Raw genomic sequence first — 20,604 nt, 5'->3', positions numbered from 1 at the left:
GTGCTATTCATGACAAGTTGCAGGTTCGATCCCCATAGGGGCTAACTGCAGATTCTTGCATTGCAGGGGGGTGGACTAGATGACCATTGAGGTCCCTTCCAACTCCACAATTCTATGATTTTATTTAATATATTTCGGATAACTCTTTAGCCCAATCCCAGGCATAGTTTCTGAAATATACTCAGAGTCGCAAAGTGATTTCATGCTCTTTATTCAGCTCATAGTGGTGAGGAGGAATGAATGAATGTCCCCTCAAAGTATCTGCTTTATATACATTATTTACACAATGGGCTGCACATGATTGGCTAATTCTGGAATTCTACTGTAAGCCAATCAGGTTGTGGATTCACTTCTATCTGGAGCATGATTGGGTGGTTCCTGCCAACCAATCATACTGCTGCATTGTTCTAGGACCAATCAGACTGCTGCATTCTGAATCCTATTGTTCTAGGACCAATCAGACTGCTGCATTTTGGATCCTATTGTTCTAGGACCAATCAGACTGCTGCAGTTTGGATCCTATTCAACTCAGTACATAACAGTTTCATAGAAGAAGTATGAGTGCAACTGAACATAGAAGCAGCAACTCTGCTTGTGCTGGCAGGACAGAGATGAGCAGGGAGGTGTTTTTTTTCCACATTTTGGACACATTTAAAGCACTATGTACCATTTTAAACAGCCATGGCTTCCCACAAAGAATTCTTGGAGCTGTTGTTAAGGATTCGGACAGTTGTTTGGAGACTCCTATTTCCTTCCCAGAGCTACAATTCTGAGTTCCCTGTGAGAGGGATTGACTGTTCCGCTTCTCTACTTCTTTGATCCTGTATCTCCACATCCCATTTGACCCTAATCCCATTTAAAACAAAAACCAAAACCTGCCACTGGGGAAGAATGAGTGGGACCACATGAGCTTTGATCAATTTTGATTATACTTTGGGCAGCTCAACTAGGGTTTTTTCTTGACTTCACTAGGCTCACTGTGCCACATCTGAGGATTTTGTGCTTTACTTGCTTTGCTCTTTATTATCATATATGTATTCCCTTTTCCATATTTGAGAGCTAATATTCTCCCTGCCAACATTGTAGGTAGGGATAGTTCTGTCTCTCTGGGAAGATCTCCACTGTAGCTGCATAATGAGCCTTGCTTTAATGAAGAGCAGCTTAGCCAAAACTATATGAGGAAAGAAGCAAGGAATATACCGACTTACGGAGGAGGATTTCAGAGGATTTAGAAAGTAATTCATTTCTGAAGTGTACATTTTTCCAGTTCCTAACAAATCAGTTGAGGTCAGTTGTGTTACAATTTCATGCTGTCATCCTTGCCACTCAAGGCTGCCCCTGCATTTGAAAAGGGTGTCCAGGACAGGAAAGACAGGTTTTAAAATCAGAGTGATGCAGTGCAGGCATTAGTAATGTGGACTGGCACAGGAGTGACTGACTGCCTGCTTGGGTAGGGATGCCGCATCGGTAGGAGTAGCTCTCAGATTTTATTCATGAATGTTAATTACCGTATTTTTCGCCCTATAGGACGCACTTTTTCCCCTCCAAAAATGAAGGGGACACCTGTGTGCGTCCTATGGGGCGAATGCAGGCTTTCGCTGAAGCTATCAGCAAGCCTGGGGAGCCCACAGGAGTTCCCGCAGGGCTCCCTAGGCTGCGGATAGCAGCCTGCTGCCCGGAGCGCGGGGCGCGCTGAAGCAGAGAGCCCCGCGCTTCGGGCAGACATCCGCTGCCTAGGGAGCCCTGCGGGTAGCAGCCTGCTGCCCGGAGCGCGGGGTGCGCTGAAGCCGTGGCTGGGGGGGGATATATTTTTTTTCTTTATTCCCCCCCCCAAAAAAAACTAGGTGCGTCCTATGGGCCGGTGCGTTCTATAGGGCGAAAAATACGGTAATTATTTGAACAGTTGTTTTAAGCTACCTGTTGTCAAGCACTGAACTTGAAGGGGTGAAGGAAGAAAGAGACTAAACAGTGAGACCTGCTTTATGCTGAAATTGACCATTGCTCCATCTGACTCAACACTGCCTACTCTGATTAGTAGAGACTTTCCAAGGCACAGAAAAGTATGTTGCCATCCTGCAATCTGATATCATTTTAACCCAAGACTAGAAGGGCTTGAAATGGGATCTTTTACATATAAAATATATGCTGTGCCGTAGGCCTGAGCAAACAAAGACCACCACTGCTTTGGTTACCAGAACCTTCCTTGTTAGCAGAAACTTCCTTTTCCTTGCATCTGTCCGAATAGTATCAAATATATACATGTGTGTGCTTATATAGTGTCATTGATGTTTTACTCTGTAAAGTGCCAGGTATAAGAAGCCAGATCTCAGTCATAAAGAGCTTAAAACCTAAATACAACAGTGGACATGAACAGAGGAAGGAAAAGGAGGGGCAGTTGTAATAGGGGATGAAATCTTCTCATAATCTTAATTAAAGGTAAAGGTACCCCTGACCATTAGGTCCAGTTGTGGACGACTCTGGGGTTGTGCGCTCATCTCGCTCTATAGGCCAAGGGAGCTGGCGTTTGTCTGCAGACAGCTTCCGGGTCATGTGTCTAGCATGACTAAGCCGCTTCTGGCGAACCAGAGCAGCGCACGGAAACACCGTTTATCTTCCCGCCGGAGCAGTACCTATTTATCTACTTGCACTTTGACGTGCTTTCGAACTGCTAGGTTGGCAGGAGCAGGGACTAAGCAACCGGAGCTCACCCCATCGGGGGATTCCAACCGCCGACCTTCTGATCAGCAAGTCCTAGGCTATGTGGTTTAACCCACAGCGCTACCTGCGTCCCTTTCCCTTAATTAGGTGGTTGCTAATGCCTAATCAATTAGGATTGACAAGGCAATTGCCAATCAGACCAAAAAGTTATTGTTCATCCATTGTGCTTCATTGTTCCTTATACACCCTGGCACTCTGATAGTCATCCGCAAGGCACTCCTTTCACAGAAAAGATTTTAGTTGGAGTGTGGCTGCCCTATGCTCTGACTGAGTTCTGTCTGGGTCCAATCCCTGTTAATGTTATTGACAGAAGTTAGATGGGCCTTAATAACAAGTCCAAGTATTCTTCCATGCTTGATATCTTTTGATTAATTTACTCCTCTTGTGTCTTCGACAACTTTGATACCCCTCTAACTCTTCAGGAGATACACTTAACTGGTGTTAAGAAAGGGGTCTTAAGAGTTGTGATGATAAATGTAGCAACCAGGATGGAAGCTTGCTTGTTAAAGATTTGAAGCAATGTACTTGCACTTTGATGAAAGGAGTAGGAGTGAAAACAGCCACTTCCTAGTTGTATGTATTTATTGATTTAACAACATCAAAATATAATTCCATGTTACCTAACACTGGGGGTGAGTTTTTATTTTAATCAAGCAAGTATCTATTAGAGTTTAGACCAACTAAGTGTTACACGTGAGTGGTTGCATTACCCTGCTTTTCAACGGCACCTGAAATAGGTATCTTTCTGCTTGTTTCTGCAGCAAACATGAAGTAAATAACACAACTGGAACATCCATATATTTTTGGGTTTAGAGATGGAAAGCAGGGCTTAATCTAATTACAGTGACACTTCTTTAAGAAGCTCTTTAGTTTATGTGACCCTTTAATATGATTTGCTTTTAAGACAGCCCCCCTCATCTTTTTCATAAAATTGCCCTGCTGCTAATTTAAAGCAAGTGATTGAATAGCTGCCATGTTCCATTTATTTTAGGTTTATATTAAAGCGCTTTTTCTTAAAGTCTTTCCCTCTTGGGAAGAAGGATTTTGCTGTGCATCTCAGCAAGACATCGGAAATCTCACACATCATTTTTCCATTCAGATTGTTTGTCACAGCTTGTGTTATCCCTGTGGTTTGCTAGTGTCACATCCACTAGAAATCTGTATTCTGCCTTACGAACCCTTACAAATTTTATCCCAAACAAAGTTAAATTAATGGAGCCAAATGTTGTCATCTGTCTCCATTAATTTTATTTCATGAACGAGTAATGACTATATTTTGTACTGCATCACACAGTGAAAATGTTTGCTTTTTGAAATAGCTTACAAGGCTCGGTTTTGGAGTTTTCAACTAGGGACAGGATCTTCTAGTGACTGTGTGTGTTTGCACACAATGATAGGCCATGAGTTACGGCTTAATAATCCACAATGTAAATGAGTACAGTAGTACCTCGGGTTACATATGCTTCAGGTTACATATGCTTCAGGTTACAGGCTCCGCTAACCCAGAAATAGTGCTTTAGGTTAAGAACTTTGCTTCAGGATGAGAACAGAAATCGTGCTCCGGCGGCGCAGCAGCAGCAGGAGGCCCCATTTGCTAAAGTGGTGCTTCAGGTTAAGGACAGTTTCAGGTTAAGTACGGACCTCCAGAACGAATTAAGTACTTAACCTGAGGTACCACTGTACTGTGCTGGTGTAGGCATCCCCTTCACTCCCTCTTTATTCCTCCCTTTGCATGAGCACATGTAAGTGGAAAGTTTTGAGTGGTTTTTGATCCCGGGAATCTGGTTTATTACTCTTAAACAAACCAGAATTGGCAAACCAACAACAAATCCCTGTTGAAAATTGGTTTATGATTTTGTCTTGATCAAGAATAACTGATGAGAATCCCAGATTCAGCAGTCATATTCATTTCTGGTTTGTTTACCTGGTTGTACAGAGGGAGGAGCAAAGTGGGAGCAAATGCATTATCTGTACTAGCATGCTACTCATTCATGTCATGTCATGTCATGTCATGCATGATTACTTTTAATGAACCAAAGACCCAGACAATATATAAGACTACATACCAATGCATTCTTAATATTCTCACTCCCTTAATCCAGCGACAGGGGAAGCCGCTCGGACGCCTGGGGCGGTGCGCCCATGGGCAAGGTGTGCCCTGGGGTGGTGCGCACTACGGGGCCTCTGGAGTCTGCCTGTCTCCCCCCACTCAGCTGCCCTACAGCTGGGGGGGAGGCAGCGGGCGGACCGTATGGACAGCGCGGAGCCTGCGTGCACCGAAGGCACCACGTCTCTTCCAGTAGAGACGCATGGCTCGGGCGCGTTGCATGCCCCGCGGTGAATGCTGCCCGGCACTCCTCAGTGGTGACACCGAAGGCGGCCCACCCCTACCGCACCCCTTCCTCCGCCCCTGCCTTAATCATGTTTACGGAATGGAGAGTGGACTGTGGCATTGTTTTGTCTCCTTCTCCTACCCTACAACTCTCTGATGTGAATTTACCCTGCTGGACATAAGCATTGTTAAAACCTATGTTATCCACAGACAGCTTTCCAGGTCATATGGCCAGCAGGACTAAACTGCTTCTGGTGCAACGGAACACCGTGACGGAAACCAGAGCGCACGGAAACGCCTTTTACCACCGTTTATATATACCACTAAAAGAGGATACTGTTATCCTCCTATTCCTCTTCGTTCAGTTAGGAATATATGTGTGTAGTACAGAAGTTAGGTTTGGAACAGATTCTGTTGCTGCACATTAAATATGATTCGCCTTGGTCATGTAAACACAGCTGGGAAAAGGATGAGGCCAAGAAGTAGTCAAATTTGTTGCAGGAAGTTTCTGCTAAAGACAGAAGCCTGCACAATGACTAAATAATCAGCAATACAATCATGATGCTAATCAACTGGGAATTTGCATAACTGAGGGGGAAAGTACTCCTGGTTCATAATTTTTCAACATCTGTGTACATTTGTGTGATTAACAGAAATAATTCCACTTAATTATAACATGCCCATTTTTTAGTTGCCAATAAATGAAAGCATTTCTTGTCCTATGTTGCTTCAGGTTTTAGAGGATAGAACAAATCCAGTGAACTAGCAAGGAAAAGAAGACAATTGACTTGGATCCTGGTTACAGGCGGTGGGGGTAAAAAAGGTACTTAAGTTCCTGAAAACAAATAGTTGCTTCATAGCAATATTTTTTCCTGCAAATCTTAGTGTGTTTTTATGTTGTTATTGAACTGGGAGAGGGGGTGCGGGTGGGGGGTGGGGATGCAGTTTAGATGTACCAAAGCAGGGAAATTATATAACTCAAAACACACTAAATGAAATCCCAAGGTGAAAATTTGATTCTCCAGCCCTACCACTGAGCTTGTGTAGTTACACCTTGTATAGAGCAAAACCTCACATAAGTTCAAGATGATGAGGTTATATCGTCACTTATCAGTTCAAGATGATGAGGTTAGATCTTCAGTTAGCACAGGTGTAAATGAGAGCACAGGGTCAACAGCTCTAGAGAATCAATTCCTTATTTAAATAAGTGCTTCTTATATAATTGTACAAAGCTCTCCCTTCCCCTGCTCCCCTTATAGGCAGAATTATGCTTTTCAGCTACATATATGTGATACATTTAAGTGGGTTGGCAAACTCGAAGTTGGTGCTATCAGGTTGAGCCAGGGCTTAGGATCACAGAGAAAATCAAATAAAAATGGTAATCAGTTTTCTGTGGGAAGCCTATATATTTTAATTTGCAAAGAAAAGAAAGTGAAGGTATTAAATGAATATATCTACTGTATATATCGTAGGCATATATATGGATTAGCTGTGTTGGTTTGGGCAAAACTACATACTATCCTGGCAAATGTATGCTGCTCAAACAGAAACATTAACATTAATGTAGGGATAAGGAGAAGGCACTGGCAAGGGAGAATTGGCAAACGGATGGGTTTAACTCGTCCCGTGCTCTCCTGTCAAAGTTCCACTGACAAGCCCTCCTTTCCAGTGTTTCCTCTGCAGTTATACACGCTCTGTGTTTTGGAGTCTGTCTGTATGTGTTTAAATGACCATGTGTGTGTTTATGTACAGCTTTTATAGAGGAGAATTAACAGAGGAAATTCAAACACACTCCTTCAGCCTTGTAACACAGGGTTGGGAAACCCATCTCTCCCTTGTAAAATGTTCTATGCACAAAGATTGCAGAAGTGAATCGCGATTACATTTATCAATCTAAACTTTTTTTCAAGAAGCTATCATTGTATACGTTTCTACTTTTGGCACGCTGCTGAGCCTAGTTGTAGAGAAAAGCTGAAAGTATATTCCTATGCAGAACCAATGATTTCAATTGAAGCCTTTTTTATAGCAGTCACTCTGTTTCCTAAGCTCCCATCTGTCTTTATGTCATTGCTGTGCTGACTTGTATATTGTACTGAGAATTGACAGACCTCCTGCTGAGTTTTAGTGGTTACACTTCATAATAGTACACATTGTGAAGTCAGCTCATAAATTGCAACCACAGATTCCAATTATAACTAGAGTTGTATGTCATGTTCATGGTTCTTCCTCTGATTGAATTTTTGTGTACTTTATATTCTAGCTGAGATCTAATATAAATATACATTATAATTGCTGGCATTCTGGCCTCATCTGCTTTGGGCTATGCTATAAATACCCACCCCCTTTTTTATTTTTCCACTAAACACATATGAACAGATTTGATTAGTGTTGGCCAAATGCACCATTAGTATGTGTAAATGATACAGCTCTGTGAATGCAAAAATTGCCAGCAAACTTCCGTAAATGTACATGCGCCTGCCTTAAAATGCATCTGAAAATAAAGCCAAACTTTTTAAACTCCAGTAAGTGCAGAAAATGGTCTCACTTATCACAACCAAAATCTGGTTATTTCTGAAGTTTGAAAGCATCCTTAAGAGCTAGTGAGTGGCATTATAAGAGCTTTTTGAAGCAAGTGAAATTGAGCTGCTACTGCTTTAGCAACTGCTAGAGCCATGGATTACATCAGGATGGCCAAGAGGTAAAAGGCTTTTGCTAACAGCTTGCATTCAGCAGATAAAGTAAATCTAAGAATCATTCCTCACTCCAGTAACAATCATTCCATGAAGTCTACTGAATTATGGTTGAAACCCTGTGTAAACTGTGTCCACTCAACATTGCTTGTCTGTTCATCATCTGCGCTTTTGTTTGTTTTTAGAATGGGTAAAAAAATTAAAAAGGAAGTGGAGCCTCCTCCCAAGGATGTGGTAAGTTTATAAAACACTCCTCACTATAAAAATGAAAATGTTTCACAATTATAACATTCAAGTTTGCTCTCCTCCTTCAATCTTTACTCCCACTTACTTCCCCTTCTGCCTCTAAAAATGTATTGTAAAGATAAAGATAAAGAACATTTTTGTTTCAGTTTGACTGTGTGTGTAAACAGAGGGACCAATCACATTTATTTTCTGAAAAATATTATATTACGGTAGGCCTTTTTCTACTTGGAATAAGAAGAATGGAAAAGAAAGGAATATACAGTATAATCTCTGGGTTTTGACTGTGGACATTGGGTTACCACCTGTGGAGTAAAGGTGGATCTCAAATCTGATTATATGTGAGCTTTGTCCTTGGTCTAGAAAAAAACAGTATGGGGAGGAGCAAAAGGGCTCGGCCCCTAAAAGATAGGACCCCTGGGCTCATGGGGCTTATTCCTGGGGAAGTGGGGTTAGGATTAGAGCCTTGGAGTTGTTGTGCACAATGTGGCTTATTTGTTGTTTCAGGCTGTAAGTAGCCCACCTTAAGTCTACATAGTGAAGGTTAGGATATACATTTAAATAAATAAAATATTTACAGCTCGCATGAAGTCACATGTGTATAAAAGGGCTCAACTAATCAATGTCATTACATGAAAAAACAGGTTCCACTGACATCTACTGCTATGCTAAGGATCAAGATGTAAGTAAAATTCCACTATCTTAATTGAAATGGTTGCTTCAGTTCTCAAACATATGACTCCAGCAATTGATCTGTTCCCTGAATGTTCTGAAGCACATCTTTCCACCATCTCATGAAATTTTAGAATAGTCTTCAGTGCTCAAAACTGAGAACACTAAAATATGGTGGGAACAAATTCTTCATCTTCTTCTCTATGGAATGTCATGTATAAAATTGTTCCAGAAAGCTGTACAAGTTTGGAGATGCTACCGGTAGCTTAGCCCAATATAAAGGTAATGGTAAAGGGACCCCTGACCATTAAGTCCAGTTGTGATCGACTCTGGGGCTGTGGCGCTCATCTCCCTTATTGGCCGAGGGAGCCGGTGTACAGCTTCTGGGTCATGTGGCCAGCATGACTAAGCTGCTTAGTCTTTGGCAAACCAGAGCAGCGCACGGAAACGCCGTTTACCTTCCCGCTGGAGCGGTACCTATTTATCTACTTGCACTGCCTGCTTTCAAACTGCTAGGTGGGCAGGAGCAGGGACCGAGCAACGGGCGCTCACCCCATTGCAGGAATTCGAACTGCCAACCTTCTGACTGGCAAGCCCTAGGCTCTGTGGTTTAACCCACAGCGTCACCCGCGCCTTTTCTGCCACCCAACCGTTTCCTTCACAACTTGCGCAAATCTTTCTATTCCATTTTTAACCTCAGTAGAAGCAGCAGAAGGAAGGGATCTGGTATGGGAATAGATTATTTCACTTCCACCCAAATCAAAAGCATATTAGGTGATCTAGTCTGTTTCCCACCACTGTATGCTGCTTTCCTGACAAGGAGAGGAGTACATTCACTTACAAAGGACACCTGGCTTTTTCCTTTTGTGGAAACTAGGTTCAGGTATCCTGTTTCTTTTTTAAGTGACTGAACTGTTCTCAGGTTTCATAAAACTGGAAGAATAATTCACAAGGACTATAAACTGCAGTTTATATTTCTAAACTTGATATGCAAATTAAAAGATGTTTGAAAAGAATATTTTAGAAGAACTATCCCAACATTGTTTTACCTCTGTTTCAATTGTTGCAATGAAACCATTCATAAAGAGGATTTATGCTTTCCCCCATAAAGTCAAAAATGTTGAAGCAGAGAATGTTTTTATATTACTATTAAAGATTTCTTAGTTTACAAAAATACGTTCATTGTCTCTTTTTTCAAGTTGTGTTTTCTACAGATCAGTTTCATTTATTGTGAGACATTAGTATTGCATGTAGTATTAGGTTGGGAAGAAAAGAGGGGCAAGAGGGGGATGGAGGATGGTGAGTGGGGTGGGGTGATAATTCTTCTGTTCTTCTACTTAGTGTATGTGTGGGGTTTTGTGGCAGTGTCCCTTGTATGGGTTCAGTGTCCCTTGTATGGGTTCTCTTACTATTCAATTGTTGTATTTCCTTGGTGGTGAGAGAGGTTGAGATGGCCTAGGGTGTGGTTGGTTGTCCTTGGTTGAGATTTGTTTATGTGTGTGAGTGTGGGGTGTGTGTGGATTTTTGGATCAGGTTAGCTAGATTGGTTCGCATGCTGTTGGTGGATTCTTGTTGTCGTCTTATCAGGCTATGTATGTGATAAAGGGGAACCATATCGGGGTGAAGGCGTCTTCTAGTTGTACCTATGTCAGTTTCAGTTTATTGGTTAGTTTTTCTAGTAAGGCTGTTTCCCATACTATTTGATACCATTGGTCCATGTTTACTCCTGACAGGTCTTTCCAGTGTCTGGCTATGATGCTTCTGGCTGCTGAGAGTATGTGGGTTATGAGCGCTTTATAATGTGAGTGGTCATCAGTATCTTGTATTTTTAAAGTTACTCTTTTTGATCTTCCTTGGAAATAGTGGGCATAAATTATTTTGTTGCTATCATATCATGCTGAACCATGAAAGTCTACTCTTCTAGCCTAATCATGTTTAGTTCTTACAGGCTTGGTGGTATGTTCTGTAAAATATTCCAACAAACCTGTGTTGACTGTCCAGTGTGAAAGTTTATATTTCTCTTAGTCTAGTATAGACATTCTTGCTAAACTTCAGAGATTATCCATAAGTGTTGTGATCTGCATGTAGCCCCATATTTGTGTGTCTGCTTTATTAATTGTCATTATTTCTATTAGCTTGACTACCACAAGCACATATGCACTCGGTGGAGTGGAGAGCCATCTGTCACTTTCGGCCAGCCTAACTTCTGTCATCTATGGTAACTTCTGCATTAAATAACACATTATACCCAGAATATAGGGTAGCTCAACAACTTTGCCAAAGAAAGCTCAACAAGTTTTGGTCTGGATAGGCAACCCTATTATATGGAAACTTCAGCTGGTGCAGAATTCAGCGGCCAGGTTGCTCATCAGTACAAGATGGTTTGAGTATATAATGACAATCCTGGCCCGACTGCACTGGTTGCCAATTAGTTTCCCAGCCCAATTGAAAGTGCTGGTTTTGACCTATAAAGCCTTAAACATGTCAGGACTGCAATACATCAAGGATCACCTCTCCCCATATGAACCACCATGAACTCTTCAATCATCACCTGAGACACTTTTTCATGGGCTGCCTCCACAAGAGGTCCAAAGGGCAGCAACGCAAGAATGGGCCTTTTCTGTGGTGGCTCTTTGCTTGTGAGATGCTCTCCCCAGAGATGCCTGCCTAGAGCTTTTGTTACATATTTCTGGGCGCCAGGCAAAAACATTCTTCTTCTCCCATAAAAAGATAAAGCACCCTTGACAGTTAAGTCCAGTCGTGAACAACTTTGGGGTTGCGGCACTCATCTCGCTTTACTGGCCGAGGGGCTGATGTTTGTCCGCAGTCAGTTTTTCCGGGTCATGTGGCCAGCATGACTAAGCTCCCATACCGTTGGCTAATTAAACCATCTATGGCCTTTTAAACTGTGTGTTGGTGTGTGGGGTGTGTGTGTTTCTAACATTTTTAAACGTTTGTTACTATGTTGTGTATTTTTGTGTTTTTATATTGTAAACCGCCCTGTGATCCTCAGATGAAAGGTGGTATAGAAATTAAGTAAATAAATAAAACAAAACAAAACAGGAATATCCATGAATAGAGAGTGAAGGAACTACAGTTGGCTTTCTGGCATCTTTACTTTGCAAAGAGATGACTTTCCTGCTCTCTCTCTTAAAAACTTATATGCCAGTTGGTATCTCACTTTTGTATGAACCGAAGGCTGGCAGCTAAATTGCATCCTAGTCGGGAGTTTGTTTCCCAGACATATGAAGTTTATATAAAGTTCTCAGCCAATTCAGAAGTCTGGCTTGGAACTAATCAGAACTTGAGAAGGTCTAGAATGAACAGTGATATAGATACACTGGTGGAGGAAGAGGAGTGCAGGGGAAGCGCACTGCCCCTGGCAGCGTGATTCCAGTAGGGTGCCATCGTGGCTGCCCCCCCCCGCGCTGGGTGCCACGCCCCTGTGGGCAGCGCACCCCACCCCTGGGACACGCCTGCTCTCTGCACCCCCCCCCCCCGGTGCCAGAGCATGAAGCTCTACCACTGTATGGATAAGGAGACTCTACTGCTTCCAAAATCTCCCAGGATGGCTTCAACTGTTTACATTACAGTGGTACCTCAGGTTACATACGCTTCAGGTTACAGACCTCGCTAACCCAGAAATAGTGCTTCAGGTTAAGAACTTTGCTTCAGGTTAAGAACTTTGCTTCAGGATGAGAACAGAAATCATGCGGCACGGCAGCAGCAGGAGGCCCCATTAGCTAAAGTGGTGCTTCAGGTTAAGAACCTTTTCAGGTTAAGAATGGACCTCCGGAACGAATTAAGCACTTAACCCGAGGTACCACTGTACACACTTGCTCAAATTCAGTTCAACACATTAGAACTTACTATTTATTGAATTTATATACCGCCCTATACCAGGGTGGTTTACTCATATTTCTGAGTAAACATGAACAGGATGTACCCAAGGTCTTGAGTTTTGAGTCATTAGTTTCCAACACTATACACTATAGTTTCATACTCTCATTTTGTTTGTTTTAGCCAGACCTTTGTCTTCTGTGAGATTTAAACGAAAATATATTTACAGAAATTTCCATAAAACCTAAATAACTGAACTGATTTTACCTTGCTCTTATTTCAGTACAAACAAATCTACCCAAGGCTTCTATGACTTTTTTTTTTAAAAAAAACTTTGCTGTTTTGCTCATTGCTCTCATGTTATTATTAAGAAATAAAATTTGTTCGGATTGCGGCTTAGAATGCAATACTCTGTATACAGTACTTACTTGAGAATAAGTCCCATTGAGGGCAGTGGCTTTTGCAGCTGAGCATACATGCATAGTATCTGTCTGTTAGATGCACTGTTGAACCAAGAACTAGAAAGACTGGCATTTCTAACCATATTAATGTTCTTAAAATTGTTCCCACAATGTAGACTGGACCCGACATGGTGTAGGCTTGGCAAAAAATAGTTGGTCCAGATCCAAGATACTGTTTTAATTGAGCATGATAAAAGTGCCTAATTTTGTTTGAATGTAAAGCATTCCAAAATGTTTGATTTAAACTGAAGAATGAAAGGCTTTTAGAAGGATTTGCCCTTTCTCAAACTATGTTGGTTTCAAGCAATCTATTAAATAGGGTCAGAACAGCTGGATTTCATAGCAGAGCTCTCTCTGTTTGAGAAAGGTCAGAAATGGAAATGAACATTTTGCATCGCTTCCAGATGGCTGAATCATGACAGTGCTTTGACCGGTCGGGCATCATGGAGAGCTGGCCTTTGAGATACAAACTTATGTGAAGACAGCACAAGAAGGGCCATTCTATTTTTAAAATATATTTAAAAATATCCACTATAGACTAGAATATCCACTATAGTTAGTAGTGCAGAATATGCAATCTATGGCCAATTTCTGTCACTATCTTTGAATGCATTTAGCTGTATAGAGAGAGATTGCTTTGCTCAGATTATTTTCTAGAGAGAGTGCTTTGCTGGCTCTCCAGTGAGCAGAACAACAAACTGATGTTGCCAAAAACTTCTTGGAGTCTTGCCTGGCATCAAACAATTAAGTCATTCCTGTTGCCTAAAGAATGCTTTGGATCCACAAGGGAGCTGCAATATTTCACCAGCTTTATTCATAATGTACGGAAAATCTTTTAAATCTCCCATTTGACATTATGAGAGCAATCCACCAAGCACTTATGCTGTACAAAACTTCTATTAGTTTAAAGGGGCATGTGTGGGAAGATGTGCAAAATTCCTGTTGAAATTAGCGTAGCTGGCCGTGTGTGGAATGCTGTGAAAGAGGAAGAGACTTTGCAGAATTGGTGGTTGTGAATAGCGGCCGCCACCACAGGACCCAGCTCCACCTTAGAGGGCCAGTATGGATTTGCCAATGCATATAGTAAATTCATAACAGGCTCCACTTTGGTTTAGCCATTGGCCATAGGACACTGGAAGTTTAATAGGAAGAAAAGGGCAGGTGTCTGAATCCTAAGATTTATACAGCTATTCAAGGGCAATCAGAGTCTCATGGATTGTAGAAGAATCAAGAACCCAGAAAGCTATCTGGTAATATTATTTTATACTCTGCTGCTTTCTATAAACCTTTGTAAGGCACAGGGAGCTGCTTTACCCCAAGTCAAGACTATTGGTCTTGGTCAATACTATCTGCAGTGACTGGCAGAGGCTCTTCAGCGTTAAAGACAGGAGGCTTTCACAGTCCTGCCTGGAGGTGCCAAGGATTGAACCTGTCACCATTTGCATGGAAAGCATATGCTCTATGCACTGAGGGCCCATCCATATTAACACATTAAGTCTTTGAATTATATTTTTTGTGATGTACTTTACCTTTTCACATAGCAAAAAAAAAAAAAGGGTGGAGTAGCTCACACGTAGGATCCTCTAAAATGTTAATACTGATTCTATGGACTCCTTCCCACATAACATTAAGCCAAAACAAGGCTAAGAGTGAATGAAGAAGTGTACTCATGCCTTGCATGCCCTTTGCTCCTACACTAATTCTGCCGCCGCCACCACTGCATGGTTTGGCTTAGTGTTACCTGATTTGTCTTGCTCCAGGCAAACTGTGAATGGTAAGCCAAGAACATGATTTGTTTGGAGCAAGAAAACAATGAGCCCAGGTTCACATAATGTTAAACTGTGGATAGTGCAGTCGCAGGACTGGAGGAGGAGCAAATCAGCTGAGGTTTTTGCTTTGTGTACCAGCATGCTTACTTGCTCATACTAAGCCATAGCTTGGTTTAGTGTTACCTATGAACCTGACCAATGTTTGCTTACATGCCGCTGTTGCAGCTACAAATGTGCTAAAGATAAAATGTACTTGCTAGAGTCCATACAGATGTGGATTTCATTTAATGTTATTCAGCTCATTTCATTCACAGAATTGTAGAGCTGGAAGGGACCACGAGGGTCATCTAGTCCAACCCCTTGCAATGCAGGGATCTTTTGTCCATTGTGGGGCTTGAACCCATGACCCCGAGATGAAGAGTCTCCATGGCATTGACGCATCCTGATGCAAAAGATTCTGCAACTGTTCAATTGCATTCTGTGAGGGAAATGAATTAGCTACTTTCCCTACTTATAGCTTATTTCCATTTTGTTTGTATCATAAAAAAGGAAAAATAATAGATTCTGTCCTGCATATATATTGGTGTCATTACATTATTTTCTATACTGGTGTTGAAGCTAATGCTACTTAGCTTCAGATAGCAGTTCTTCAGAAGACTTTCAATAATCTAAGCTGTCACTCTTGATATCCTTACTTCCATTTAACAATATTCTTTCTGAGCTGACATAACCAGCATTGTGTACAAATTCCAGATGCATTTGAATTGTATGGTTTTATACTCCCTTTCTTTTTCGCCCGTTTTGTATCCCTAGTAACCTGTTTGCTTTTCGACTGCACCTGCACATTGAACAGAGTTCATCATTAAGCAGTTTACAATGATCTCCATTCATACTTTTCCAAACCCTTTTGTGTAGGACCTTGAGAGCTGGTTGAGCAAGAACACAGGAGTGACAAAAGTGTAATTCATGTTGAAAATTATCTGTGGACGCTATATTGAGTTCACACGCTTTGGTCATATCTGTAGGTTCTTCGCTACCCTGTTTATATGTGATTATAGCCTATCAACAATAAATGTTATCTCACCTAAGTACTCCTTAAGTCTGTCCAGAGCCCACAGTATCCCATTCGGCACCACATTGTCAGCTTTTTCCTTTTCAAGATCACTAAATTTTATACGTTATATAGCCAGTTTCCAACATCCTGTCCCTGTCACTCACTAGGAAACATGACGCCCTCCAGGCCTTTCTATCTAGTCCTCAGGACTCTTCTGAGACCACATCACCTTCACAGGTCACATCCCTTGCCAGGCCGAAATGTGTCATTGGAACTGTTAGATTGTCTTTTGTTTGCCTGGATGGAGGACAGAGTGATGTGTGTGAGTGTGTAGAATGGTCTATGGTTTGTATGGCTAGAATATAGACTATTGTACAAAGCTAAGAGTTGCATCCATTGTGCTGCCCATTTTTACCTCTAGTCATGCCCACTGCTGGTATGCAGTCCTTGGAATGGAATGTGGTCTTTGAGCTGCAAAAGGTTCCTCACTCCAGGGCTAGAGCATGATACAAAATTAGAAGCTGGGGAAACCGATTTTGGGGAGGTGGAAAGCATAGCTAAGCATGAGTGTGCTGGCTCTCAGGGAGAAGATCCTGGCCACTTTGCTCCTTGCCAGTTGTTTGTTGCTGCAACACACTGAAATAAGGGCATGGTTTGGTTTAGCATGATGTCCAATTCAGGGCTCATGGTTTAACTCTCTCCATACTAGCCGCAAGCCACAACCAAGGTTTGTTCTTTGTTTGTGACTTGTGGTTGGTCTGGAGACTGTTCTAGCCTGGAAACTAGATGCAGAGCAGCAAGAGGAACTTCTGCAACTTCCTGTTAAGAGGCAATATGGCTGGACGCTTTGTTTGATCTTAATAGAAATGTGACTTGAGTTTTATCAGCTCACAACAGTTAATTGTTATCAATATGGAACTTTATTCGACCCTAAGACAAAAGAGAACCAAGAGCTATCAGTGAAAGTGCATGCTTTGCTGGGTGAGGTTGATGCTTGTTGGTGCTTTTGAAATTGTTTTATTAATTTGGAATATTGTTTATACAGTATAACTTCTCTATAGCAGGTGGTTTGGGATCTTTAGGAATGTGATGTTACAAAACAGAATTTGTTATGTGCTTTCTGATGACAAAGGAAAACGTTTTATTACTGGCTGTTCTGAATAGCTACAGATAATTAAAGAAACAAAAAGAATGCCTCAAATATCTCTTTCTATGACGCAGCTTAGTGTCACAAAATGGAATTCTCGTAGCCTTGTCTTAGCAGCCATTCATTCATTCATTTAATAAAATTTATACATTGCTTGATTGCAAAACAAAGGAAAAACCCCTCAAAGTGGTCTACAAAAAAATAAAACAAGAAAATCAAGAAAACTCATTAGTTTGGAGACTTGGCAAAATGAAGACTGGGGACTTCCAGGTTTGAGAAGAATCCAACTTTTTTGTTTTTCAGTAGCAACAAAAAGCCTAAAGGATTTTGATGCTTATGAACGTTTTTTTGGGTATTGCTAATGGTGAACTACCATAGATTCTGGCGTATTAGGCAACTGGGCATATTAGAAGACCCCCCAAATTGGCAGCTGCAATTTGGGGGTTCGTATTATAAGCTCAGTTGCCTAATACGCTGGGCAGCTCCGTGCTGGGAGAAAGCCGCCCGGCACGGAGCCGAGCCAGCTGCCCCTGCTGCTGCTTCCGAAGCAGCATTGGGCAGGCTCTGCACCGGGTGGCTCTCTCCTGGCGTGGAGCGGAGCCGCCGCAGCAGCATCAGGGGGCGGATACCCGGCGTACAAGACGACCCCCGACTTTTTAACCTCTTTTCCGGGGTTAAAAAGTCATCTTATACGCCAGAATTTACAGTATGTATAAATTACAATGGGGAGTATTTTTTATTGTAGAGGGAACTTGTATTAGTGATGAGGAAACAATTTTGACTCAGTTTGTATGTTTCTGATGTATTTGTTGACATGTCACTCTCTTTTCCAGGGAAAGCCTTAAAAAAAAACCAAAAACCACACACCTGCTCCTTTGATGGTTTGAATGCTCCAAACAAACCACAAGTGGCAAGCCAAAAACAAACCTTGGCTTCCACCTTTGATTTGCTTGTATAGAAGCAAACCATGAATGCTGATTTGTGCATAATGCTAAGTCAGTGCTCTGGTTTATTCCCTCATAGCACAGGGAGAAGAGGGATGGGCCCAAATGAGCACCATCCTTCTGCTTGTTCACTGTAAGCCATGGCTTAAGGTTTACAGTTGCATGTGAATTGGACCAATGAAGTTTCTCATTCATTTAAAAACAACATGTTTCTGCTCAAAGTATTTGCAGACAAACCCCATTGTGATTTTGGCTCTTTTCTAAATTGCTGACTTGCTAACCAAGCAACTAAGGAACCAGCCACTGAAAGAAGCCTTTGAGTTAGTAACCCTATCCTGACTTTCTATTCTAATTTGAAATAGCAGATTATATCCAGTGTTTAATTTCTGTATCATCCATGATAAATTTCCAGAATGGACATTAAAGATCTGTATGTTTCACATTTGCTGATAATCTTATAATGTTGCTTTCTAGTTTGATCCTTTATCAGTTGAAAGCAAGAAAGCCGCAACTGTGGTGCTGATGCTCAGTTCTCCTGAAGAGGAAGTTTTGTCTAAAGCATGTGAAGCTATCTATAAATTTGCATCAAAAGGTTAATGTTTCAGTTATCAAATCTTACCACATGTCTTGTCTTTCTTCTCATTAATAAATCTGCTTGGTACCATAAAATTTCCATTAATAATTATTGCTGCTGCTACATAATATTTCTTAAGTCACAAGTATATGCAAGATACTATCCAGAGTGCAGTGATATGGTTCCTCTCTTGATTAGCTGGGTCATGGCTAGGAATGAGATAGAAATTTGCTTCAGTTTGGATTGCAAAACCAATATGTGAACCAAAGTAGAGCTACCCTTCAAAATTCACACTACATTTTGAAATGCAGTTCTTCACCCACATGTGCACAAAAATGTGTATATTATGAGAAAGTGTGGATGAAAATGCATATTTAAGTGAAAACATGAGGGGAAATTGCTTGCAAAATTTATATATAAAAATGCATACAAAATGTACATATTAGAATAAATTTGCACTAAAAAAGCAGGTGAATTTTCATGAACCCCTTTTTAAAATTGCAAACTGATGTAGAAATGTGGAGAACTGAAATTGTGATTGGAAAAACAAGAAACTGAGTGAAACAAAACTGAGAGATTTTGTCCATCTCTAGTCATGACTCATGAGCAGCCTCTGCAGGATGAAGATGAGGGAATTACTTAGCCAGATCAGACTTACAGCTGATCCAGACATCTGCTTTTGGCACACGTTTTATGGGATTGTACCACTGTAGAAGGGATGTGAGGGATCATTTCTTTAAAATTGGCTGAGACAAAACCCTGCAAGTGAGATGCTTTCTACCTCTTGTGTTAGCTCTTCAGCTGCAGCAAGATTTTAAACACAACACTTTTTCTTGTTATTCACCGCATATATTCTGAGTTGTTTTAGTCTCAAGAGAGAACAGTAGAAGCCCGTTTGAATCAGCTGTAACATCAAAGCATTGTTCCTGTTTTTGAGGTGCTAGAATATCTTCCCATTAGTTTCTGTGTGGGGTGAAGAAAGCAACTTCACTTTCAAAAGCAGCCATAAGCAAAGTCAGCACTAGACAACATATATTTACCTTTTGTTGTTGTTGAATCACACATGTACATGGGTGTGTAAGAATCTACCCATGTCCCTTTGATTTAAGATAGAAAAGCTGAAGTGGGAGGATAAAGCTTTATAATGATATAGTGAAGATCTTGTGCTCTAGGACTCCAGTACTATTATTAGAAGCATTGGAATATTATGATCTTTGTGAATTTTGACCTGAATTCACGTTAACGTGAACTGACTTATCTGTACCTCCCATGCTAATGAGAGAGTCAGCACTTGGGTTATCTGCCTGCTTTTGGACATCCTAAATGTTCTAACACAGCTCAAAAATGTATCGAAATGAATCTTGAAATATGCATTCTAAGAGAAAAATACATTTAAGACTTTGTATTAAAGTAGTACTGAAATACAAATTTGTAAGGATTTTAAAAAACGAATTCACAGATTAATGGGGAAACTGGATCAGAGGTGGAGCATGGGGGGGCAGCTGCTGGGCAATCGCCCTGATGCAGAAAAAAAATTACGGGCACGCCTCTGCAGCTGCCACCCTGACCAGAAGCGCTCCCCATCCCACCCGCCCACCTCACCTGAGCAGCACACCGAGGAGGAGCTGGGAGAGGACGGACTCTTGCATATCTCAGCTGCACAGTGTCCCTTGCTGGTGGGGAAGGTGGGTGGAGAGCAAGACTTTTGTCATGGTGGTGGTAGTGCCCGAGCCCAAAGAGGCGCACACGAATGTCCTACTGAGGCTCCACAGTTCAGTCGAGAGCAGTAGCGCCACATAGAGGCACAACACTTGCCTTAAGGGGTGCAATACTTTCCTGCCCTGGGCGCTTGTAACCCACGCTACTCCGCTGAATCAAGATAGAGCAGATTTATGAGTAAGCACATGCAAAAAGTGCATGGACTGGAAATTGATTGATTCATCCATCCCTGTTAATGGAATATTAATGCTATTCCTTTAATTTCTGGTGTTCAGACTGTGGATGCCATTGTTCATGTAACCAAAATAGCACCATTCACTCACAAAAGGGGGACGGGGGAGGTATCAGAAGACCTATGGGGATCCCAAATTTGCTGAAATATGGAATACATTTTAAAGAAAAACCCTGTGGAAGGGAGATCCCAAAACAGCCACATCAGGA

General features: G+C 41.6%; 1 protein-coding gene and 1 long non-coding RNA gene across 11 annotated transcripts in view; one reads left to right on the top strand and one right to left on the bottom strand.

Annotated features, from left to right (window-relative positions):
• LOC128398351 (uncharacterized) overlaps positions 1–20,604 on the bottom strand; it is a 97,308-nt gene that overhangs the window by 31,750 nt on the left and 44,954 nt on the right. For 2 of the 4 annotated variants that reach the window (XR_008327097.1, XR_008327098.1), the window contains exon 3: positions 18,458–18,653. The exons of the other annotated variants lie outside the window; for them this stretch is intronic. This is a non-coding gene — a long non-coding RNA (uncharacterized LOC128398351). Of the gene's footprint in view, positions 1–18,457; positions 18,654–20,604 lie in introns of those variants that run through there. 4 annotated transcript variants of the gene reach the window in all.
• The window catches only part of ARMC3 (armadillo repeat containing 3), a 59,177-nt gene that overhangs the window by 733 nt on the left and 37,840 nt on the right, over positions 1–20,604 (top strand). For 6 of the 7 annotated variants that reach the window (XM_053359349.1, XM_053359351.1, XM_053359352.1 and 3 more), the window contains exons 2-4: positions 5,784–5,873; positions 7,926–7,974; positions 18,345–18,462. In XM_053359349.1, coding sequence (XP_053215324.1) covers positions 7,927–7,974; positions 18,345–18,462 — 166 coding nt within the window. In that variant the 5' untranslated portion in view covers positions 5,784–5,873; position 7,926. Of the gene's footprint in view, positions 1–5,783; positions 5,874–7,925; positions 7,975–18,344; positions 18,463–20,604 lie in introns of those variants that run through there. The other variant, XM_053359355.1, reaches the window with a different exon arrangement.

This window comes from Podarcis raffonei, chromosome 12 (assembly GCF_027172205.1).
Source record: "Podarcis raffonei isolate rPodRaf1 chromosome 12, rPodRaf1.pri, whole genome shotgun sequence".
Lineage (NCBI taxonomy): Eukaryota > Metazoa > Chordata > Lepidosauria > Squamata > Lacertidae > Podarcis > Podarcis raffonei.
This window is presented reverse-complemented; position numbering and strand designations above follow the sequence as displayed.